Consider the following 25,749-nt stretch of genomic DNA (forward strand, 5'->3'; position numbering starts at 1 on the left):
ACCGCAAGGGAAGACATCATCTGAGCAAAGCACTCTCAAGACCACAGAAGGCTGGGCCCTTCCATGTGCCAGAGGCACATCCAGCCCTATCACAGCTAGGCGCAGGGCCAGGAGGGCCAGCTCCCCAGAGAGGGGACTGAAGGACCCCAGGGACAGGGGAGGCAGCACAGGACACTGCGACCAGCAGTCATTGGAAATATTTGCTCTTGTAGTGAAAACCCTCTATTGTTCAACCCCACACTTCACATGTGTTTTGCATGCACATGTACTCACGCACACTTGTATGTGCACACATGCCACACACCCGCATGCACACATGCCACACACCTGCATGCACACATGTGCATGCACATACTCTTACACGGGCACAAATGTACACACACACACACACACACTCGCATGGGTACATTCATTCATATATACATATGCACACACTCATGTAGACACATGCATGCACACACATGCAAACGGGCACAGAACCTAACACGAACAAGAACTCCCAGCGGGGCAGCTGCACGTGGGTGGGCTCCCACATTACCCTCCAGTCTTTGAACAAGAGGAGGTGATGTAAGGACGGATAAGCCCAATGTCAGTGCTAATCCCAGCAGGTACTAATGATATAATTCCATTTCAAAACACGGTGTATCCCTTGGAATCATTCTGCAGGTGCCCTGCGGGAAGCATCTGGCATGCAGCTTCCTCACTGTGGCTGGGGACAGAACCGCGCCACTGTCAGAATTAGGGTGAGCAGACAGAGCTCTGTTGGCCAGCTGAGCACAAGGTGGTTACACGCCTCACTCAGCATGTGAGGACAGTGAAGGGGGACCCTGGGACCCCCAGCCAAGCAGGACTGCAGAGATGCATTCCCAGCCCCACTCAGGGCCAGCAACACTTGGGAAACAGGCACCATGGTATGCACACACTTCCACACGTGCACACACACATAGGCACCACATACACATCTCTACACGGAAGTGCACTTCCAAAATGGCGAAACCAAACTCTTTTTGGACTTGCTATATGCAGTGAAAGGTACAAGCTTTTGTTTAAGATATGAAGTTATGGCCAGGTGCGGTGGCTCACGCCTGTAATCCCAGCACTTTGGGAGGCCGAAGCAGGCAGATCACGAGGTCAGGAGATCGAGACCATCCTGGCTAACATGGTGAAACCCCGTCTCTACTAAAAATACAAAAAATTAGCTGAGCGTGGTGGTGCGCCTGTAGTCCCAGCTGCTGGGGAGGCCGAGACAGGAGAATGGTGTAAACCCAGGAGGTGGAGCTTGCAGTGAGCCAAGATCGTGTCATTGCACTCCAGCCTGGGCAACAGAGCAAGACTCCATTGCAAAAAAAAAAAAAAAGATATGAAGTTATGAGTTACTGCAAATATAAACAGAACTCTGCTGCTTTGCATATCCTGCCCTAAATGCAAGGGTATAACTGGGCGAGAGCCCATTGTGTGGTGCCCTTTGCCCCCTGCTCCCAGAGGTGGCTGTGCATGGGCTAGATGTTTCCCGCTGGGCTGTGCAGGCACTAGCAGAGTGAGGCCAATGCATCCCCTCTGTGGGCAGCTGGGCCCCTGCACGTCAGGGCCTTCCTGGCCCTGAAGGCCAACCCTTCTCCAGGAATGGGCCCTGCAGCTGCAGGATGGGGGCCAGGCTGCTCTCCGGGCCTCCTACCTCATTACTAGGGATACAGCAACACACCCTCCTGATTTTGCCACAAATGTTTGCTGTCTCTGCCACCGACGTGTACATCCCCACCTCCTACACGATGCTGACCCACCAGGCCTGGATTGGAGCGGGGGCAGGTGACTCTCCAGGCCCTCCCTCGGAGTCCCCCAGTGCCCGGGCCTCCTGTCCTGGCACCCACGGGGCACAGGAGAAGCTCCTGCCTCAAGGGCCACCTTCAAAGTCACAGGTGCCCCCATCCCTCAGCTGCCAGCTCTGAATCAGCAACTGAAGGTACAGCTAGGAGGAGGTGGGTGCAGTGGGCACATTCCCAAGTGGGCATCCTTGACCCTATGTGTTCGGCTGAAATCTCTCAACAAAAGCTCACGTCTCGCTTGTGTGGAGGGTCATTTTGGGCCTCTTCTTGTTGTCATGAGCAAGGATTATTGACAGCATTGGTTTTCACTGTACGCCTCCCCGCATTGATCAAATTATGTGAATGTTTACCCTTTGAAGAATGCAGGATATGAGAATTCAAACAGAGAACTCCGTTCAGACCAGCTAAAGTAAAAAAATGCCCGAGCAAAATAAGACAGACACCAAAGCCTCCAGATCACAGGGATAGAGAGTACCCAAAGACAGGGAACCTACAGACACCTTCTTCAGGCCATTCACGGCCCAGCAGGGGTGGGGACAGACAGAAACGTGGTGCAGCAACCAACTCAAGCCATGAGTGGCCACAGGAAGTCAGAGGTGCTGGCCACAGAAGTCAGGGGACCAGCTCACAGGACCTGGGGGTAGGGGGCTGGAACCACTCAACTTACCGCTACATTAAAAGACCAAGAGGTTGGGTGTGGTGGGTCATGTGTGCAATCCCAGCACTCTGGGAGGCCAAGGTGGACAGACTGCTTGAGCCCAGGAGTTCAAGACCAGCCTGAGCAATACAGCTTGTCCCCATCTCTACAAACTAAAAAAATTACTGGGGCATGGTGGCATGCACCTGTAGTCCCGGCTACTCGGGAGGCTGAGGAAGGAGGATCGCTTGAGCCTAGGAGTTTGAGGCTGCAGTAAGCTGCACTCCAGCCCGGGAAACAGAGTGAGACCCTGTCTCTAAAACAAACAAAACAAAACAAAACAAACAAAAATGAGTTTTCCACGTGATCCCAGCAGCTCAGCTCTCTGTGCTTTTTGGTGTGCAAACATTTTCCAAAGAGGCATAATAACTACTGCAGGATTAGCCTAATCACAGGGCAGGCTTTCTTGTTCAAAATTGGAATGGGGGGAGGAAGCAGAAACAAAAGCATTAATTCAGGCCCACGAAGCCTAGGCTTAAAGAGCAATCCATCTGCCTCTTGAGCTTGAAGGCCTGCTCTCCAGAGGGAATACTCACACAAAGTAAGTCTCACGGGAGGCACCTGGCCCCTTGGAGGTCCTGCCAGCCCAGGAAATACCAGATGGGCCGCCAAGCTGCAGACGCCCCAGGGAGGCAGCACACGGCTGGGGGTGCTACGAAGGCCTCTTTTCCCGGCTTGGCTGGGACCCCACCAGCCCCACCCAACCCCTCAGGGGCAGATGCTGGGCCGGAGCCTCTGTGTGCTGGCCCTATAACAAATGCCACTGAAAGCCCTACCTTGTCATGTCTTAGCCACAGGGACGCACACAGAGAGGTGGCGGGGGCTTTGCAGTCTGGTAACAAGCCCCAGGAGGACAGCTGGTCTCCCTATTGCTGAACACAAGGACATCCCATCACACCAGCGGAATGTGCCACTTAAATTAAATTTTCTCCCAAATGGCTGTGGTTCTTCCCAAGATAAAATTTATCTTCTTCCCTCTTGCGCTTAGGAAGAGAGAAAAATGATCGCAGTACCTGGCTGGCTTCCGGACTTCCTAAGGGTCAAATGAAAGCTCTTTCCATGACACACTGACAGGCAGCCTTAAACCAGCCCAAGTTATAAAAACACTCTGCCTCTGGGAGCCCCAGGAGTGCGAGGACAGACAGCAGCAGGCTGGTGGAGCAGCCTCAGAGGGTGGACAGGCCTGGCTGGCTGCAGCCCCTCCCCCAGGGGCCAGTGTGTGGGCTGGTCAGCCCCTGAGCCAGCCTGGCAGCTGCAGGAAAGGCTGGCCCCATGCTCCGTAAACCCCCACGGGGACCTGGGCAGGGGCTACAGAGCCGGCAGCAGGAACAGGCAGGCCCTGGTTGTTTCCGGGAAGCAGTACCTCCGTTATTGGACCTGAGAGGAGGCTGCGGTCTCATTCACGCCCTCTGCCCCATCCCAGTGTTGCCAGCTCAGAGCCCTGCTTTGCAGAAAGCGGACCTACAGACACAGCAAGAGGGAGGACTAGAATAGAGTGACCACAATTCGCTATATTGGGGTTAGGGCACCTGAGCTCCAAAACCTGGCACTGAGGGAGAAGACGAAGCCCAGGGCCGTGGGTGTGCAAGAGGCAGAGACAAGGCACACTGGCGGGGCCCAAGTCCCTGCTGGGTGCAGAGGCTTCCCGGTGGAGGCAGCCCTCCAGGTCAGGAAGTGGCAGGAAGATTGTGCGGCTGTGGGACTGGAGTTGGAGCTCAGCTCCTTGGCCCCCCTTAATTGCCAGGCCCCTCTGGGCCTCGGGCTCCTCTTGGCTGCACTTGGATCCCGACCCCCAGTGCCTGCCTCTGTAAAGGAGCTCCCCGGTGTGGGCTCACCATCCTCGCCTTCCACATTCCTCCACCTGCCGGGGGCTTGCTCTGTGGAATGGAAGGTTTGGTTTGCAAGGCTGCACGCCCCCTCTGAGCCTAGTCATTTGGGGTCACGTGCCCCTCCGCACCCCTGCCTCCCTGCAGTGGCCATTGTTCCCAGAGGGGCTCCACTGCCTGCCCAGGGTCGCTGTACCTCCCCAGAAACCTCCTCTCTTCTTCAACCTGTCTTGCAGTTCCAGAGAAGGAAAGACACAACACAGCAGAAAAGGCAAACGGGCTGGCACAAGGCGGGCATCTGCATGGCAGAGGCGGAGCAGGAGCCGACCTGGAGTCCTTCCCAGGGTCCCCACCAAGACTGGGAGGACAGCCCCTTGCGCCGGGGCGTGGCTATGGGAGTGGGGCAGCCAGAAGGTTCCCCGCCCCACCCCAGTGCACTCAAGGGTCCTGCTCACCCACCCACAAGCTCACACTGCTTTTTCAGGAGTTTTCTGAGTTTTCTGCACGTCTTCCTCACCCTCCTAGGTTACAAACCAGGTGCTCAGCCCACTCTGGTCAACAGGTATGGCCCCATTTTGCCAGCATATGGCTGTTTAGTGAAGCGCACTGTTTAATTCTGTCTCCCCTTGACTGAGCTTGGACACGGTCCCCCTACCTCTGCCATCTGTCCAGCCCTGGGCTCCCTAAGACCTGGATGCAAACAAAGGAGGAAGGGGGCTCCCAACTTGGGGCCCGAGGTGCACTGTGATGCCTGAGTGGCCTCTCTGGGGCAAAAGTGGCACGGTACGACCTTGCAGGCTGGGTCCCAGGCCCCACTGTGGGCACCACTCGCCAGATCTGGAGCTCCCGGCAGTGGGCCCCACGCAGACGTGCGCTGAAAGGAGTTCCTGGCGGCAGCCTGTGCCTGTAGTAGAGAGGGACGAGGGAGGCCTCGTGCACGGCGCAGAGCCCACCGAGGGCCTGGGGCCAGGGGGACAGGGAGTCTCCTTGGTGGAGGAGCCAACCAGGGGACGCAGTGCCCACTGCAGGAGGGGCACTGTGATGCCGGGCACCCTGAGTTGCCCACCTGGCCTCCAGGATGGGACCAGGTAGAAATGTCCCACCCGACTACGGGAGGCACTCAGGGGCCAGGGGAGCAGCCCCGGGGTCCATATTAATTTCAGCTCCATTTTAAAGGCGAGTTAAAATAAACATGGGGAATATTTATAAGGCAAATAAATCTGGCAGAAACAGCCCCTCCAAGTGTGAGTGGAGGCCTCCCCTCAGCCCCAGCCCAAGCTGATAAAATACAGAAATGCTACTGTAGACCCTCCGGGCTTATTTTGACTGCAGCAGAGGAATGTAACATGTAAACACTGACTCCCATATTACACTGTTACAACTTGCATTAACAGCGCCGGACAAAAGCCGCATTTTCACAGAAGCATCGTACAGGGATATATCTCCAGCTTAATTTTTAAAAAAACCATTTCCTCACATAAATCATGCTCAGAATGAAACGGGTGACTGATACATTGCAAACACTTTTTTTCTTAAACAATAACATACCTAGATTCCTTCTAAACGAAAGAGCTTTAAAAAAAATCTTCTAAATGTTTTTTTTCTGAAGAAAATAAACACTGCAGTTTCTTTCCTGAACAAAATATCTGGAGCTGTGTCTTCCCGGCCGAGCCGGCTGCCCCCAGCACAGGGTTGCAGAGGAGCGCTCCCCAAGCCCCAGCCACCTTGCTAGGGAGACAGCAGGGCCAGGGCACCCAGAGCACCGGGCCCCCTCCCCAGGCCCAAGCGGGCAGCCTCTGAGGGGAACAGGCGCAACCAGGGTGGTGAAAGTGCTGGGCTGCAGTGACCATCACCGAAGACCCCAGTACATCGAGGGGCCCAGCAGACATCCTGGGGCTGCCGGACGTCCAAGGCCATTTCCCTGAAGGTCCAGCAGACAAAGCATCCTGCAGGGGCTGAAGGGGCATCCAGACTCCACCCAGAGAAGCCTACGTGAAAGACAACCAGAGGCACAGGCAGAACTCAGGACGCCGAGTGAGAACAGTGCCTTGAGATGGGCACTGGGGCCTGGGCAACCCATCTCCACCACACCGCAGAAGAAGTGCAGCCAGCCCAAGGAAGTAAAAGAAAATCCGACTTGTGGACGCCCATAAGGAAAATACAGGGCTTAAAAAAAAAAAAAAATCTTGGGGGTGGGGCAGGCCTTTCTGAACATGCAATAAATCAAAAAGCCACTAAGTGTAAAAGATTTAAGTTACATTAAAAAAAACTTAAACCATTTGTACATCACACAAGTTAAAAGACACTAGAAGCTGAGAAAATCTGCACCACAAGCGACAGAGGATCACATCCCTAATACACAAACCATCTGGAGGGTAAGAAGAGATAAGAGAAGAGAAAAGCCAGACGTGAAAGTGGGCAAGGACCATGCTGGCGATTTGTGCAGCACACACGGGCATGCTCACAGACACGCTCATCTCAAACGAGGCTGTGACACGAGGCTTTTTGAAAAGACCACTGATCACAGCAAATGCAAACAGAGTCAGATCATGTGTAACTCAGCAGATAGTCAAAGATTAAAAAAACAGTCTGGGTGCCGTAGCTCACGCCTGTAATCCCAGCACTTTGAGGGGCCAGGGTGATCACTTGAGCCCAGGAGTTCAAGACTAGCCTGGGCCACAAAGCGAGTCCTTGCTCTAAAAAAAATAATCATTAGCTGGGCCTGGTGGCGGGCGCCTGTAATCCCAGCTACTCAGGAGGCTGAGGCAGGAGAATTGCTTGAATCCAGGAGATCAAGGCTGCAGCGAGCCATGATCGTACCACTGCACTCCAGCCTGGGCAACAGAGCAAGACCCTGTCTCAAAGATAAAAAAACAGATAACCCAGAAATTATGGCATAACAGGAAAAAGTGATTGGTGTGACAACAGAAAAACTTAAAATTTCTGCATGAAATACTATCACCAAGTCCAAAGACAAACCACGATCAGTGGGTCCAATGGAAGGCAGCAGGCAGTCGATGGAAACCAGCGCAAGCTCGGCACAGTCTCAGGAGAGTGTGGGTGCCGTGGGTAGCAGTGACCGCTCTCAGGAGAGTGTGGGCGCCGTGGGTAGCAGTGACCGCTCTCAGGAGAGTGTGGGTGCCGTGGGTAGCAGTGACCGCTCTCAGGAGAGTGTGGGCGCAGTGAGTAGCAGTGACCACTCTCAGGAGGGTGTGGGCGCTGTGGATAGCAGTGACGGCTCTCAGGAGAGTGTGGGCACCATAAGTAGCAGTGACCGCTCTCAGGAGAGTGTGGGCACCGTGGGTAGCAGTGACCGCTCTCAGGAGAGTGTGGGCGCACCGTGAGTAGCAGTGACCGCTCTCAGAGGGTGTGGGCGCCATGGATAGCAGTGACGGCTCTCAGGAGAGTGTGGGCGCCGTGGGTAGCAGTGACCGCTATCAGGAGAGTGTGGGCGCCGTGGGTAGCAGTGACCGCTCTCAGGAGAGTGTGGGCGCCGTGGGTAGCAGTGACCGCTCTCAGGAGAGTGTGGGCGCCGTGGGTAGCAGTGACTGCTCTCAGGAGAGTGTGGGCGCCATGGGTAGCAGTGACCACTGCCCAGGCCAGGGGTATGGGAGGAGAGGCTCCTTTCTGTTTTGTGTCTTATCAAAAAGCTGATGCCTGAGTTACCAAGGACAGGGAAGCAGGCAGAGTACACATGGAATTGGCCTGTCAGCACAAAGTGTTAAGATGGAAGGGCAGCTCCCCTTGTAAAGCGTATAAGACCACCTCACAGCCACTAGGATGGCCACTGTCAAAAAAACAGAAAACATCAAGAAAACAGAGTTTAAAGGAAAAAATAAAAATTAAAGAAAGAAAAACAGAAAACAACATGCACTGGCGAGGATGTGGGGAGCCCGGAGTCCTCCTGAACTGCTGGTGAGAATGTAAGATGGTGTGGGCGCTGTTGGAAACAGGGAGGTTCCTCAAGACCATATGATCCAGCAATCCCACTTCTGGGTTTGCATCCAAAAGAACTGAAAGGTCTTCAAGAGGTAATTGCACACCTGTGTTCACGGCAGCACTGCTCACAACAGCCAAGAAGCAGAGGCAACTTGGGTGTCCACTGACAGACGAATGGATAAACAAAATGTGGTGTGCCTGTACAATGGAATATTACTCAGCCTTAAAAAGAAGGAAATGCAGATACAACATAGATGAAAACAGTTCCAGACATGGATAGTGGTGATGGTTTCACGACATTATTAATATATTTAATACCATTGAACTGTATACTTAAAAATGGTTAAAGTGGGCCGGGCGTGGTGGCTCACCCCTGTAATCCCAGCACTTTGGAAGGCCAAGGCAGGTGGATCACCTGAGGTCAGGAGTTTGAGACCAGCCTGGCCAACATGGTGAAACCCCGTCTCCACTAAAAATACAAAAAATTAGCGGGGTGTGGTGGCAGACACCTGTAGTCCCGGCTACTCAGAGGGCTGAGACAGGAGAATCGCTTGAACCCGGGAGGCGGAGGTTGCAGTGAGCCAAGATCGCACCACTGCACTCCAGCCTGGGCAAAAGAGTGAGACTCTTGTTTCAAAAACAAAAAAAATGGTTAAAGTGGTAAATTTTATACTACGTCTGTTTTATCACAATGAATAATTGGGAAAATGTGTCAGAAGCACTTCTGATGGTAAACAGATGCACCTCCAAGGTTTTCACTGCAGCATTGATAATGATGAAGAAGAGAAACTACTGAGATGCTCATTAACAAGAGAAAGGTCGAAGGAACTATACCACATCCATTCAAGGGAATCCAGTCCTGACCCCACACAAAGATGCCCCGTGAAGTGTGAAACGACAAGCAGAGCACGTGACACACCACTCACACACACACAACCACTCACACACCACTCACATACACCATTCACACACACAGCACTCACACACACACCACACACACCACTCACACACACCACTCACACACACACCACTCACACACACACCACTCACACACACACCACACACACACCACTCACACACACACCACACACACACCACTCACAACCACTCACACACACACACCATTCACACACACACACCATTCACACACACCACTCACACACACACCACACACACTGCTCACACACACCACACACACCACTCACACACACCACTCACACACACACCACTCACACACACACCACACACACCACACACACACTCACACCCTTCACACACGCACACCACACACACCACACACACACCACTCACACACACCACTCACACACACAACCACACACACACCACTCACACACACACCACTCACACACACAACCACACACACACCACTCACACACACACCACTCACACACACACACCACTCACACACCACACACACACCATTCACACACACACCACACACATCTGCACGCACACCATGCACATTCGGGCACACACAGAGGTGGGACCCTTTTCCACTGGTATTTTCTCCTGGGGAAGGCTCAAGACTGCTATTGACCAAGCCTCTGCCGCCCTCTGGTGGCCTCTCTGCTCCCCGCCAGCATGAAGTCTCCACACCCCACAGGCAGGAACTGCCTGGACCTGGGACCTCGGGATGGCCCCCTCTGTGGGCATCGGAATGCACTTAGTGACTCTGCACCTGCTCCCATGGGGAGTGAGAGCCACTTGCACGCTGCTAGCCTCCCTTCCACAATCAAGATGTTGTTTCTGAGGCCTTTGGAGTCTTTGCTAGATTTCAGAGAAACCCAATGTACAAATCAGAAGACAGTGCGGGTGTTAGATGAGGGCTGGGATAGGGATTGCTGGCTCTCCCCTCCTTAATGTTCTCCCTGATGTCCTTGATGGGACCCACTGGAACCCCAGGGCTCCTGGGAACCCCATTTGACACCACTGACCTAGATAACAAACAGCTGACTCCGTTTATATGGCATTCCTGTTATTGTTATTACCTCCAAGGCAGCCACAGGACAGAGTAAATCAACAGCCCTGCAGAGGGGCACAAGTCACAGGTTTATTGTTTATTTTGAGACAAGGTCTTACTCTCCCAGGCTGAGCGTGGTGGTGCAATCACAGCTCACTGCAGCCTCAACCTCCTGGGCTCAAGCAATCCTCCCACCTAAAGCCTCCCAAGTAGCTGGGACTACAGGTGCACAGTACTATGCTCAGTTAATATTTTCAGATTTTTGTAGGCTGGGTGTGGTGGCTCACGCTTGTAATCCCAGCACTTTGGGAGGACGAGGTGGGCGGATCACCTGAGGTCAGGAGTTCAAGACCAGCCTGACCAAGATGGTGAAACCCCATTTCTACTAAAAATACAAAAATTAGCCAGGTGTGGTGGTGGGCGCCTGTAATTTCAGCTACTTTGGAGGCTGAAGCAGGAGAATCACTTGAACCTGGGAGGCAGGGATTGCAGTGAGCCAAGATTGCGCCATTGCACTCCAGTCTGGGCAACAGAGTGAGACTCCACCTAAAAAAAAAACAACAACAAAAAAAACCAGATTTTTGTAGAGTTGAGGTCTCACTATATTGCCCAGGCTGATGCTGATCTCGAACTCCTGGCCTCAAGCAATCCTCCCGCCTCAGTCTCCCAAAGTGCTAGGCTAACAAGCATGAGCCACCACACCTGGCCACAAATAACAGGCCTTTTTTCCTTCTTTTGGGTAAACCGGAAAGAAAGCCCCAGGAGCCAAGCACCAGCACAGGCTCTCAGGGTCCAGTGCTCACTCTGGTGAACAAAAAGAGGACCCCACCAAGCACGCGCAGGCCTTACGTTTTTCCAGGGGATTCCTTCAGCCAGAAGATGTCATCACTTGTGATTCCATATTCCAAGGCACCTTCGATCTGTCAAGACAGAAATGACCCCTTGGACAAGAGCTCCATCTGGCCTGTCCTAGGGCTTCCTTAAAGAGGATGCCAGCTTTGCAGAATCAACCAGAGCTGTCCCAGGGCACACATGCACAGGGCTTCCCTGCTGCCAGTCCTTGTCTGCAGGCTGTGGCCTCTTTGGGGCTGCAGGTGGCCTGTCTGCATCTAAGCTGCTGCACTCCAGGTTCCGGTGCCCTCGCAGGGTACCTTTCCCCTCTGTTCCCCAGGACCCTCCCCTTGACCCTGGTTCAGAGCAGGATACAGGGCCTGAGGTGGGTACAGCAACTGCAGGGGCCATACAGGCAGACAGCTGGGACCCCTCAAGTCTGCCCGGGTTCTGGACAGACACATCAAACAGACAGGGGCATGCAGCCCCAGGGAGCGACACCTGGGTTCTGGGGGATCCAAACTCAGAGAGAGGAAGTGGGGAGAGAACAGGTCAGCAAATCAGGGTCAGCAGAGCTCAGGTGTGTCTGCACGGCAGGGGTGGCCTACAAGGCCAGCCAGAGGAGACGAGGCACAGGGGGTAAGTGCCACAGGCTGAGGTGGGCAGGGACTGAGGGGCAGCTCTGAGGGCACCTGGCTGAAGCCAGGATGGACTTCACACTCTCGAGGGCTGGCCCGGGCGGGCTCTGAGCCCAGAAATCATACAGGTCACCTGAAGAGGGGCGGCCAAGCAGGTGGGAGGCCCAGGGTGAACGTCCCCTTAGCGGCCATGAGAACAAGATGTGCTGGTGGAGGAAGCGGATCTCAAACAGTTTATGCTTCCAATTGGCAAAAAAAAATAAAGTCAAGAACTTCTCAGGTTTGCTCAAGGAAAACCGAAAGGTCTGGCAATCAAAGGGACTAAAACGCAAGCAAGCCTTGGCAGACACCCTGGGAGGGCGTGGCGGGGAGAGCGGAGCAGCCCTGAGCTGCCTGCCTCCTAAGGACCAGGAGCGCCTGCTGGATCCCCTGTGAGCCCAAAGAGCCGTCAGCAGCTGCCTGTGAGGTGCAGAGCAGGGCCGGGCCAGGCCAGGGCCCCTGTGCAGTGCTCCCTGGTGCGGATGCACGTGCAGCTCTGCCTGGGGCCTCAGAGAAGCCCAATGACCGCTGGGCTGCTGGAAGCTGGCTGTGGCCTTCTTTAAGCAGAACCACCATGAGCCCAGCTGCCAGGAGAGGGGATCACTGGGACCCTGTCTGCAGCAGCTGCCTTGAACAACTGCACAGTGTCATCCTACAAAGTCACGCAGCCCTGAGCCCCACCTCTGTGCATAAGCAACCTGCCCCCTCTAGAGGCTGCTGTGGCTGCCTGGCGGCCAGACAAGTCCCACGGCCTCTAAGGACTGGAGGTGCTTGTGCTCCTCGGGGCCGCTCCTTTCCCTGTTTCCACAGTAAGCACAGGATGAAGTGGAGGCTGGGGTCACATCCAAGAAGTGGCAGAACCTCCCCTTGCTCTGCCTCCACCGGACTGCCCCTGGGTCTAAGTCAGAGGTGGTGTGGCCTCCAGGCCGAGAGAGCCGTGGTCTTCAAGAGCTTGGCTGCAGCCTACTTAGAGGCTTGGAGCAGGTGGCACACGGTTCCCTGGGAGACCCGTGGGGACTGGTCTCAGTCAAACCTCTCTGCTCACCCCCAGCCCATTTGCTTTCCCTGCTGCAGCTGCCCCCCAACCCCTCACCCCAGGGCCCCTTCCTCAACTCTGCCCCCACAACCCACAAGACTGGGCCAGGAGTTATTCGCCTCTCTGTTAAAAACAGCGATAAAACTGGCAAGAACTGTGAGATTCAGAATTACGGAAATTAACCACAGGCTTGCAGCAACACAGGGAACATTTAAAGTCAGGAAAAACAGCTGAAGCTGAGTGAGAATGGGAGCTCCAGGGTGTTTTAACTCACTCTGGTCCCACTCCCACCTCAGCGGCAGCCCTGAACAGTGACGTGTCAGAGAGAGCAGAACCCAGCTGGGGTCTTTCAAAGCCCCCCGCAAAGAAAAGTCAGAGTCAGCAACTATAGGGTCATCTTTATCCAACTTCACTGGAGCTCAGCCAGGGCTAAAAGCCTTTCTCTGGGGGCATTTGTCTGAGGTTTTCTTCTCACAGCTGCCTGAGGGGATAGGTAACAGTTGGAGCCAACAACAGACTGCCCAAAAAGCTTCAAAGGAAAAGCCAAAGTATGAGATGTCTGCTGGAGCTTTGAAAGGTTCCAGCATATTCCTGGGAACCTAGGCCAGGCACATGCACAGTACTGTGCACACATCAGGAAGGACCAACGAGGCCCTGAACCCTCACCTCCAGCTGACCTTGATCTCTGTAGAAGCAGGAAGTGAAGGCTAGGGCAGAGCTGTCTGCTGCCTGCTGAGTGTGGAAGGCATCCCCTCCAAACGCACACAGAGCCCTCAGCAAAGACCGGGAGAGTTCTTAGTTTAGGGAAATCTCCATGCAGTTCTTAGCTGACCACTAAGCTAACCAAGTAAAGACTTCAGTGGCCACATACAACAAAGAATAAGAGTTTACAAAGTCGGTTCCGAAAAGTCACCAAATAAGCAGCTGTAACAACAGAATCCTGGGGCAGAGGGAGAATCTGGTTTCCAAAGTTACCGCATTAAATTATTTGAAATGTTCAGCTTTCAATAAAAAAATTACAAGATACGTGAAGAAACAAGAAACCATGACCCTTACACCCCGCTGGAAGGAATGTAAAACACAGTCATTGTGGAAAACAGTCTGAGGTTCCTTGAAACGTTCCTTGAAAGATTCAACATAAAGTTACCACATGACCCAGCAGTTCTGCTCCTAAGTGTAACCCAAGAGAAGTGAAAACTGAAGTCCACCAAAAAACTTCTTTGCAGATGTTCACAGCGGCACTATTCATAATAGCTAAAAAGTGGAAATAACACATGTGTTTATCCAAGCAAGTAGATAAACAAAGTGTGGTCTATCCATACAATGGAATAGTATCTAGCCATAAAAAGGAATGATACTGACACACACTACAATGTAGGTGAACCTGGAGGATGTTATGCTCAGTGAAGTAAGCCAGTCACTAACGGACACACACATACGAGTCACTAAGGGACACACACGTACCAGTTACATGAGAAGGACTTACATGTACGATTTCACTTACACGAGGTGCCTAGTGTTGTCACATTCATAGAGACAGAAAGTAGGTGGTGGTTGCTAGGGGCTGGGGGAGGAGGCGCTGGGGAGTAGGGTTTAATGGGAATAGAGTTTCAGTTCGGGGATGATGGAAGGAGTTCTGGCAATGGATGGTGGTGACTGATGGCCGCACAGCTCTGTGAATGTACTAAAAACCACTGAATTGTACCCTAAAAAAGGCTAAATTTTATAGCGTGTGAATTTTATTTCAAACTTTTTTTAAACTGGGGGACGTGAAGGAGGAAGATGAAGAATGAGGCTTATATCCTGAATGTTCCAACATTCTGAGGCTGAAGGGAAAAGGGGGAATCAGCAATGGAGACTTAGGAAGCAGGATCCTGGTGTGGAAGGGGACGGATCCAGCGGGGCAGGGGGAGAGCAGAACGAGAGCTGTCCTGAGGATCTGGCAGCGTGGAGGCCACTGGGGACCCCACATTTCAGCAGTGTGGATTCAAGAGAATTGGAAAGCAGAAAGTGATGATAGTGAGTATAGGGGGAAAGGGTGTGCAAGCTGCTGCTGTGGGAAGCACGTGTGTAAAAACGTATCCCTCAAAGAGGCCGGGAATGGGCCACGGCAGCAGGGACGCTGTGCTCTGGGGATACTCACGTGCGTGGGGTATCTTGGCCGCCCTCCAGTAGCAATGATGATGTGATCGGCTGACAGCAGAATCTGAGAAGAAAAAGAGAAAGCCGTGGGTCAGACAGGTGCATGGTGATCACCCCACCAGAGGGCCTGAGCACCACAGACCTTGGCCAGCAGTTCCCACGGTCCCGGCCCTATAGCGTGCACCCTTGGCCAGCAGTTCAGAGGCCCTATGGAGCTGGAATCCCATCAACCATCAGCCTGGCGGGAGGGGGACAGGCAGAAAGCACAGGGAGATGTTCTAACTCCAGGCACTTCAAGGCACCCTCAAATCCCCAAAAAATCCTGCAAAAAGGGTGTGGTCACCAACCCTGTTGCCATGTCACTCCGAGCAGCAGGGCAGCAAATTATTTGATCACGTTAAAGACAAGTGCCCAGCCTCAAAAGAAGCCACCTTTTTGATTCCAGCAGCACGTGTTACTGAGAACAGCACCCAGGCCAAACACAGCTGCAGTTGGTGCCCAAGGTCTGCAGAAGGGTCCACAAGGAGCCATGCAAGTAAGTCAGATGCTCACCTCTTTCCCACCTTTGGCAACGCCACAAACCGTGTGCTCGTCAACAAAGCTGGCTTTGATGTTAAAGTACTTGACTTTTCTGAAAGATAAAGATAAGATTTTCAAACACTTCCTCTGCAAATTAAACCTCACCAACTGGATCAATAGGGAACACTGGTAAAAGGGAGCTCCAGCAACCAGCAGGGCCTGGTGCTGTGGCTCAGATGGACCAAGAGGTAAGCGGCAACCATGCTGAGAAGCATGGAGGGGATGTGGGGGCACCTCGCCTGTCCCCCAGGGATCCCAGGGACATGTTAACCACAGGTGTCAAAGCAGGGACGGAAGCCAGCTCAGCACAGTCCTGAGAGGCCACGTACAGCCCTGGTGTGCAGCAAGAGGTGGCTGGACCTCTCTTGGGGACAGTCCTCATCACCTGGACATGTTCCAGCAGGGAGCTGTGGTGCCCGCCAGATGGTGTCACCTTCTGATTTCAGGGGTGTGGTAACACCAAGAGAACAGGCATGACAAGGCTGGCAAAACAGTGGCTGGGAGCATAGTGCACAGAAACAAATGACCCACGCTTTCTTTTTTTTTTTTTTTTTTCTGAGTCAAAGTCTCACTCTGTCGCCCAGGCTGGAGTTCAGTGGCACGATCTTGACTCACTGCAACCTCCACCTCCCAGGTTCAAGCCATTCTCTTGCCTCAGCTCTTGCCTCAGCCTCCTGAGAAGCTGGGATTACAGGCTTGCGCCACCACGCCTGGCTAATTTTTGTATTTTTAGTAGAGATGGGGTTTTGCCATGTTGGCCAGGCTGGTCTTGAACTCCTGACCTCAAGTGATCCACCCACCTCAGCCTCCCAAAGTGCTAGGATTACAGGCATGAGCCACCGCGCCCCACCCTTTTTTTTTTTTTTTTTTTAAGACATCCTCTCACTCTGTCACCCAGGCTGGAGTGCAGTGGCACGATCATAGCTCACTGAAGCCTCGTTTCAAGTAACTGGAACTATAGGCATGGGCAACCATACCTGGCTAGTTCATTTTATTTTTTGTAGGGATGTAGCAATAAAACTATGTTGCTCAGGCTGGTCTCCAACTCCTGGGCTCAAGTGATCCTCCCACCTCAGCCTCCCAAAGTGCTAGGATTACAGGCATGAGCCACTGCACCCAACCAACACTTTCTAATGACAAAAGGACTGTGCTGCAGCAAGGGTTCTGGGAAGGCTCTGCCTCCTGCTTGAGACTGCCTTCTCCCCACTGGCAAGCCTGTGCCTCTATGGGCTGTCTGAGCTGCGTGAAGTTCCTACAGCAAGAGCCCTTCAATCACCTCGACAGCCAGGAAGCAGCCATGGGACACAGCCGGGCAATGCTCATGGCAGCACTTTTCAGAAGAGTGAAAAAGCAGAAACAGCCCAGGTGCACCCCAGCCTCCTTCCGCAGGTGGTTCCGGAGCAGGCAGTGGGCTGGGCCTGTTTGGTGCCCGTCCAGGAGCTGCCCAGGGCAGGGAGGAAGGAGGGCAGAGCCTGCTGCCCCCAGGAAACTGTACCAGGGGATACAGAGCCCCACAGAGAAACACAGAAATGCCACGGCACAATGTGGCTTAGCTCCCTGGATAGGGGAGAGCTTGTGGGGTCCAGGTGGAGGGCAAGCAGTTGGCTTCCTGGCTCCACTTTCCTGGATTTAGTGAGCACAAAACTGCTGCCTGCTGTGAAGCCCCAGGAAGACCCACCCTGGGGCCAAGCAAATGGTGCATGAGGAGAGCCACCAGACCTCTGCAGGACCACTGTCCCCTCCACAACCCCGGGAGAAAGGCTGGGCCAGAGGCGGTACCAGTTTCAGGCATCTGCTGTGCTGGCAGCTGAGCCCCAGGAGAAGGTTGTAGGCCAGGGGAGCATCGGCCTCTGTGATGGAGATCCCCCAGGGGCTGACAGGAACGGTGACCAAGTAGGGACATTTGCTCCAGCGGAAAGCACCAGGCTCCTGCACCCACACCCAAGGAGCTGGAGGTGTACAGTAAGAAGGGGGTTCACGGGGTGGGGGCTTGCCACTGGGATGACCCTCACCACGTATTAGCCCCAGGCTTAGCCATGTCCATGCTCTCTGGCCTGAGGCCTTCCAGCCCCAAGCGCCTCCTCCCTGTGCAGCCCTGGGCTCTGGCCATTCTGCCAATGTGGCCTCACTCATTCCTTGGCAGCACCTCCAGGCTCTGCTCAGCAGCAAAGGGCAGTCTCCCCTTCCCCTACAGTCACTCCCATCTGCTCCTTGTCCTCATCCCCACCCATGAGCAGGACATGAACCCCCAGAGCCTGCCAGAGCATGCTCTGCACAGTAAGTAAGTGTGTGTCCAGGCACAGAACGCCCAAGAGAAGGCCCAGAGGGCGGACCATTCCCGGAGAGAGCTTCAGTACCTGTCCTGAAGCTGGACACGGTGGCCCCAGTTCAAGGATTTCACGTGATTTTGAACAGCTTCTGCCATCTTCCTCCTGTGAAGATACGAAACAAAATGTAAAATCCACAACACAGGTGTTAGTTGCAGGGCCTCACAATGGACTATTAGATTCAAATGGTACATTCATAGAAGTATCAAAAAACAAGAGTGCTTTTAAAGGTGGCAAAACGTGACATCCATCCCTACATGCAACCGCCTGTCCCGGGCTCAGGGCTGCAGACCTTTGGACTCACAGAAAACAGGGGCTCTGACCCACGGCTCTCCAGATGCAGCTGCTCTGTGCCCCAAAGGCTACCCACTGCAGGCAGAGGCCTATCTGAGCCACTGTGGGTGTGGCTGGGCCACGTGGTCCCCTTCCCAGAAGAGCTCAGCTGAAGCGGCCTCCCACCCGCACTCCTGGCCTTGAAGATGCACTGTTCTTGGTGGGGCTGTGCTGTGCATGGCTGTAGCATCCCTGGGCTCCCCGCAAAGGGGAGCAAACCCTTCCCCAGTGACAACCAAAACTGTCTCCAGACATTCCCAAATGTCTGAGGCAGACAGCGCAGAGTCGCCCCTGGCTGAGAAACCCATCCTACGGCCCACTCCCCATGAGGGCTCATGGAGGATAAGCCTCCTCTTCCTCCTCCACCCAAGAGTAGAAGAAAAGCACTGGAATGCCACGGCGCCAGATCCTTACCAGTCATGCGGCACGGGCTGGGCCACCTCCCAGCCATAGTTGGGGGCATCTTGGATCAGGCCTCCCAGCAGTGCCGCCTGGTGCATCAGCTTCTTGGGGATGCAGCCCACGTTGACGCAGGTGCCGCCGAGGCCCCACCGGGTGCCTGGGACATGGGAAGAGCACATTTGAATTTATGTTCAGGTGACTGCTGGAGGCTTCCCTGTTCTTCTAGAGTGTTTGGAATTCCTTTAAGTTGCTTTGTAACTCTAACACAGACCAGCTGACATGCCACACGAATCTGCTCTCTATAACTGTACTCGAAAATAAAAACAGTTGTTTTTACTTTTTAATATTTATTAATTTATTTATTTGAGATGGAGTTTTGCTCTTGTTACCCAGGCTGGAGTGCAATGGCGCGATCTCGGTTCACCCCAACCTCCGCCTCCCGGGTTCAAGCTATTCTCCTGCCTCAGCCTCCCGAGTAGCTGGGATTATAGGCATGCGCCACCATGCCTGGCTAATTTTGTATTTTTAGTAGAGATGGGATTTCTCCATGTTGGTCAGGCTGGTCTTGAACTCCCAACCTCAGGTGATCCGCCCGCCTTGGCCTCCCAAAGTGCTGAGATTACACGTGTGAGCCACCGTGCCCGGCCTATTTTTATTTTTAATTTAAAAAAAATTTTTAGGCTGAGTGTGGTGGCTCACACCTGTAATCCCAGCACTTTGAGAGGCCAAGGCGGGCGGATAACCTGAGGTCAGGAGTTCAAAAACAGTCTGGCCAACATGGTGAAACCCTGTCTCTACTAAAAATACAAAAATTAGCTGGGTGTGGTGGCACACGCCTGTAGTCCCAGCTACTCAGGAGGCTGAGGCACAAGAATCACTTGAACCCGGGTGGCAGAGGTTGGCAGTGAGCCAAGATCGCACCACTGCACTCCAGCCTGGCTGACAGAGCGAGACTCTTTCTCAATTAAAAAAAAAAAAAATTTAGAGATAAGTTCTCACTCTGTCACCCAGGCTGGAGTGTAGTAGTGCAATCATAGCTCACTGCAGCCTCGAACTCCTGGGCTCAAGTGATCAAGGCCTGCCTTGGCTTCCCAAAGTGCTGTGAGTACAGGCGTGAGCAACTGCACCTGGCCAGAGTCGTTTTCGATAATGGTGAAGAACTTTAAAGTAATGATGAGTGAAACAGGACACTGTCCAGAAACCATGGACAGCAGGGCTGAAGGACTCTGGTGTCAGCTGCCCTCTGTACAGGAACTGGGCCCACCTCCCACCTCCTTCCCCAGGACACCCGGCTCCCATAGGGTGCTGCCTACCTTGGGGAGAAGGTTCCACGTAGTCCACCACGGCCACCTTCCTTCCCAGCTGAGCGGCTGGAAGGATAAGGAGAGCAGCAGGTGAGCATGGGGAGCTGGCTCAGGACTCAAGAACAGGCACTCCTCGGGGCTTGTGAGGTCCAGAAGAGCGTGGGCAGGGCCTGGGCCTGCGGCTGCCCACACAGTGGCTGAGCTGCGCAATGCTAGGGACCCCTGATCTGCCTCTGCGCTCTGGCCTGCTGAGCTGCGCTGCCTGCTGGCTCTGCACTGAGTCTTCCAGCCTCTTTCTGGCACTGCCCACCCAGCTGCGCTGCCCACAGGCAGGAGCCCTCAGACCTCTCAGGGCCCGCAGCCTTTGTACCATCCACCCCTCACAGTGCTGGCATCAGCCCCACCTGCCCCTGCACATTCACGTTCACCATAAGCCCAGTGCCCACCCAAGCATCCCTGTGTGGCATCCCCCAGGTAGCCACTCACTGGGAATGGCTCCTGACTCAGAGGCTCTCCCTTGCCCCTTCCCATCCCAGCCAGAGCCCCCTAGGTGGGTATTCGCTGCCTCACTCTCAGGACCAGGACACCAAAGCTCAGGAGAAGTGACGCAGCAGCCCCAGGGTGGGCCAGCCCCAGAGCAGGAGCCGAGACCTGACTCCAAACCACACTTCCCACTGCAGAGCCACCCAGTTGCCCTCCCAGCCAGCAGCGTGGCCACCCAGGGCCACAGGTTCTGGGGCCAACTCAGAAACCATTAGCCAGGACCGGGCATGGTGGCTCACACCTGTTATCCCAGCACTTTGGGAGGCTGAGGAAGGTGTATCACTTGTGGTCAGGAGTTCAAGACCAGCCTGGCCAACATGGTAAAACGTGTCTCCACTAAAAATAAAAATAAAAAAATTGGCCAGGTGTGGTGGTGCAAGCCTGTAGCCCCAGCTACCCGGGAGGCTGAGGCAAGATAATCGTTTGAGCCCAGGAGGCAGAGGCTGCAGTGAGCAGAGATCACACCACTGCACTCCAGCCTGGGCGACAGAGCAAGACTCTCTCAAGAAAGAAAGAAAGAAAGAAAAAAAAAAACATTAGCCAGGGCTAATTTCAAGCTTCCATTTGCCCGGGCTTGGGCACTGCATCAGCAAACTTCAGACCTTGGACTTGACTGCCTCCCAAGGCACACACAAATCTCATGAACCCTAAAATGCCAAGGAAAGTGTTTGATTCATGGCTATTAGAAAGCAAGATTAGAACAAAGTTTTGTAAGAGTTCATTTTTAAAATCCATTTTGCTTGTATGGGTGCAGTGGCTCATGCCTGTAATCCCAGCACTTTGGGCGGCCAAGGTGGGGAGATCACGAGGGCAGGAGATCGAGAACATCCTGGCTAACACGGTGAAACCCTGTCTCTACTAAAAAATACAAAAAAAAAATTAGTTGGGCGTGGTGGCGGGTGCCTGTAGTCCCAGTCACTCGGGAGGCTGAGGCGGGAGAATGGTGTGAACCCAGGAAGCGGAGCTTGCAGTGAGCCGAGATTGTGCCACTGTACTCCAGACTGGGTGACACAGCGAGACTCTGTCTCAAAAAAAAAAAAAAAAAAAAAAAAAAAAAAAGCTAATGTCCACAAGGCGCAGTGGCTCACGCCTATAATCTCAACACTTTGGGAGGCCGCAGCAGGCAGACTGCTTGAGCCCAGGAGTTTGAGACCAGCTTGGGCAATATAGCAAAACCCTGTCTCTACAAAAAATACAAAAATTAGCTGGGTGTGGTGGCGTGCGCCTGTGGTCCCAGCTGCTCGGGAGGCTAAGGTGGGGGGATGGCTTGAGCTTAGGAGGTGGAGGTGGCAGTGAGCCAAGATTGTGCCACTGCACTCCAGCCTAGGTGACAGAGCAAGACCCTGTCTCAAAAAAAAAAAAAAAAAAAAAAATGCCAGTGTGTAACTCCCACATCTGACCACGATGGAGCAGCAGGGCCCAGATTTACCCTCCCCCTGAAGCATCCCAAAACCCAGGTAAAATGCATGAAACAACGGGCTTTCAGGTACTCCATGTCAGGTAACAAAGGACCTGAGAGAGAGGAAACAAACATGGTGAGCCCTGGGGAGTCTCCAGGACCCAGCACTGCAGGCCGGGGGAGATGGGGAGAATCCAGCACAGGAGAGGGCTGAGAACTGGGGGAGACTGAGGCAGCCAGAGGTCATGCACAGAAGACAGTGAGGAGGGGGCTGCCCAGAGAATCTGGGAGATCTGATTGGCGCATGTGTCTTGGGAAACTACCTGAGACCAGACAGAACCACCTGGAAGGACTGGAGGGGACAGAGCCCACACAGGGCAGGGGACAGTGCCTGTTCCCAGAATCTGGACTGGGAAAAGCATATAATTCCTGGGGCGTTGGGTCATGCCCCAGTAGTTGAGAATCATTAGCCCTAGACTGGGCACTGCTCCATACCCACCTAACAAATCTTTTGCAGAAGACCCAAAAGGATCAAACTGACTCTTGATAACTGCATCCCAGAACAGAGCTCAATAATAGTATTTCTAGAAATACAAAAATGCCCAGAACCCAACAAGTAAATTCAAGTGTCTGGCATTCAACCAAAAATTACCAGTCACACAAAGAAGCAGGAAAATACACCTATAAAGGGGACAAAAAAAAATCAGTCAATGGAGACTGACTTGGAACAGACACAGATGTCAGAATTAGCAGAAAAGATCAATAAAACAGGTATTCTAACTATTCCATACTTTTTTATTTGTATTTCCTCGCTTAGATGCCTCACTTGTGTGCCCTAACTCCACCTTATCACATATGATGAACTATCTGTTCATGTGTCTGTCTCGGTAACTCAACTGCAGAACTCCGTGAGTCAGGGGCTTTGGTCCTGGTTTGTCTTTGTTGTTCCGGGTCCTGGCCCAGAGCTTGGACCACATTAAGTATTCGAATGGTTTGTTGAAGAAATTAACATGTTAAAAACAAACCTTTCTCACAGAACACTGTTCCTCCTTCAGTGTTCAAGATCCCAGACCTTTGGGTCCCTTTTTACCTACTTACTCCCTACCAAAAGTTCTCTCTCCTTCGACTCCAGGGTGGTTTTATAAACCTCTTATGCATCTCTTACCATATACTTGCACTATATGGTAGCTACTTCTCACAGCTACAGACTTTTGGTGTGGGAAGGATCTTTTTTTCTCTTTTTTTGAGATGGAGTCTAGCTCTGTCACCCAGGCTGGAGTGCAGTGGCGTGATCTTGGCTCACTGCAACCTCCACCTCCTGGGTTCAAGCGATTCTCCTGCCTAAGCCTCCTGAATAGCTGGGATTACAGGTGCGCACCACCATGCCCGGCCAATTTTTTTGTATTTTTAGTAGAGATGGGGTTTCACCATGTTGGTCAGGCTGGTCTTAAACTCCTGATCTCATGATCCGCCCACCTCGGCCTCCCAAAGTGCTGGGATTACAGGCGTGAGCTACCATGCCCGGCCAGGAAGGATATTATATGCAATTTGTTCTACCTACTTACCTGAAGTTTGAGTCTCCTTCATAACATCCTCACCAAGTGCTCACCTATGCCTGGTGCCTTTGTCTGGGAATGTACTGCCTTCCCAAGTGGCCATTTAATTTTGGGAACTCTCCCAATATAAAATTTCTCCTCATATTAATTGGAAATGTTTTCCTATAACTCTTAACTATCTCCACCCCCTCTCCCACATGCCACTCTTTAAAATTTTAAACTATTTTTTTTCCTTTCCCTTAAGTTTTCTCTTTTTGAATTCCTTCAATGATGACTTTCAAGGATAGATTCCTTCAACTAGGATAGTTTAGGTCACTTCTCTCCAAATGACCCACCTTCTCCAAACCTCTGTTCAGAAGGGGCTGCGATGCTCCCAGTAGGAAGTCTGAGGCCCTAAAAATGGGCAGCTCTCGACCTGTCCTGGCTCTGGGCTGTATCAGCCTTGAACTCGGTCACATCAAACATCTGACTTATAGAAGTTAATGAGCAGACTGGGCGTGGTAACTGACGCCTGTAATCCCAGCATTTTGGGAGGCCGAGGCGGGCAGATCACCTGAGGTCAGGAGTTCGAGACCAGCCTGACCAACATGGTGAAAGCTCGTCTCTACTAAAAATACAAAATTAGCCAGGTGTGGTGGTGGGCACCTGTAATCCCAGCTACTCGGGAGGCTGAGGCAGGAGAACTGCTTGAACCCGGGAGGCAGAGGTTGCAGTGAGCCGAGATGGCACCACTGCACTCAAGCCTGGGCAACAAGAGTGAAACTATGTCTCAAAAAAAAAAGTTAACACAGCATTCACTGAAACCCCTGAGGCTTTTTTTTTTTTTTTTTTTTTTTTTTTTCAAATCTTGTGGACTTCTGACTGGTACAACTGCAGCTGCCTTGCCTGGTAACTTGGGTACCTGGTTTGTGGGTCCAAGTGCAGGCCATTCAGGTAGACTTGATTTTTTTTTTAATTTAAAAAAAGGCTTTTTTTTCTTTTTTCTTTTAAAGAGACAGGGTCTCACTTTGTTGCCCAGGCACTGGCGTGCAGCGGTGTGATCACAGCTTGCTTACGTCTTGACCTCCTGGGCTCAAGCAATCCTCCCAGCTCAGCCTCCCAAAGTGCTGGGACCACAGGCACACACCACGCCCAGCCCTCAGTGGTTTTGATGGATGAGTGTACCCCCAGACCCTCCGAAGGGGAGGACAGTGCCTTATCTCTCTCCTTCTTCCACCAAGAAGGCCGCAACTGGCCTTTTATCCTTGATCCAAGTGAGGTTGAAAAGCAAACAGGGCGTTCATCTTCATCCTTTATAGCCACATAGCCACATCTCCCGCACACAAGCAGATTCCACCACCCCCCGCACCCTAAGGCCCAGCCTCATCAGCCGCAGCATCTTCACCTGGCCTTTCACACTGAAGCAGAAGGGGTGACGGTTTACTTTCAGCTGCATGGTCTCCATCATACCCGTAGACCCAACAGCCGAGCTTCCCCTCTGTCCCTTCTCCTCAGCTCACTGCCCCACTAGCCATTCTGCATGTTCAAACAGTGCAGGAGCAACATGGAAGATATAGCCAAAGGCTCAAGCTGGATTGTAGAGATGAAAACTACAATACAGGAGATGAAAAATACACTGGACGGGATTAATGGCAGGTCAGATGTTGCAGAATCTTTTATTGGTGGGTTTGAAAACATAGGAATAGAAACTATCCAAAATGAAACGCAGAGTAAGAAATGTTTCTAATGAAAAGAGCATCAGTAGGTTGTGGGGAAGCTTCATGCAGCCTAATATACATGGAATTAAAAGTGCCCACATGTGAGGGGAAGAAGGAGGGACTCAAGGCCAGTGAAAAGAGAAAATCCTAAAAGCAACCAAGACACACTACAGAGACACTAAGATAAAAATAGTAGCAGATTTCTCACTGGAAACAATGCAAGCCAGAAGTCAGAGGGGCAAAATTTTTAAAGTACTGAAAAAAAAAAAAAAGCGGGGGGCCAGGCATGGTGGCTCACGCCTGTAATCCCAGCACTTTGGGAGGCCAAGGGGGCAGATCACAAGGTCAGGAGATCGAGACCATCCTGGCTAACACAGCGAAACCCCGTCTCTACTAAAATCACAAAAAATTAGACGGGCGTGGTGGCATGCGCCTGTAGTCCCAGCTACTCAGGAGGCTGAGGCAGGAGAATGGCGCAAACCCGGGAGGCAGAGCTTGCAGTGAGCCGAGATCGCACCACTGCCCTCCAGCCTGGGCGACAGAGCAAGACTCCATCTCAAAAAACAAAACAAAACAAAACAACAACAACAAAAAAGAAGGCAAAATAAAAACGTTTTCAGACATACAAAAGCTGAGAGAATTCATTACCCCCAGAGC

General features: G+C 52.8%; 1 protein-coding gene across 5 annotated transcripts in view; it reads right to left on the minus strand.

The window, feature by feature from the left end:
- TXNRD2 (thioredoxin reductase 2) overlaps positions 1–25,749 on the minus strand; it is a 66,215-nt gene that overhangs the window by 24,018 nt on the left and 16,448 nt on the right. For 4 of the 5 annotated variants that reach the window (XM_031005570.3, XM_031005571.3, XM_055374978.2 and 1 more), the window contains exons 3-8: positions 19,907–19,963; positions 18,606–18,750; positions 17,889–17,963; positions 15,505–15,583; positions 14,954–15,016; positions 11,116–11,186 (exon numbers count right to left, since the gene is read on the minus strand). In XM_031005570.3, coding sequence (XP_030861430.1) covers positions 11,116–11,186; positions 14,954–15,016; positions 15,505–15,583; positions 17,889–17,963; positions 18,606–18,750; positions 19,907–19,963 — 490 coding nt within the window. The remainder of the gene's footprint in view (positions 1–11,115; positions 11,187–14,953; positions 15,017–15,504; positions 15,584–17,888; positions 17,964–18,605; positions 18,751–19,906; positions 19,964–25,749) is intronic. The other variant, XM_055374976.2, reaches the window with a different exon arrangement.

Source organism: Gorilla gorilla, chromosome 23, assembly GCF_029281585.2.
Source record: "Gorilla gorilla gorilla isolate KB3781 chromosome 23, NHGRI_mGorGor1-v2.1_pri, whole genome shotgun sequence".
NCBI classification, from domain to species: domain Eukaryota; kingdom Metazoa; phylum Chordata; class Mammalia; order Primates; family Hominidae; genus Gorilla; species Gorilla gorilla.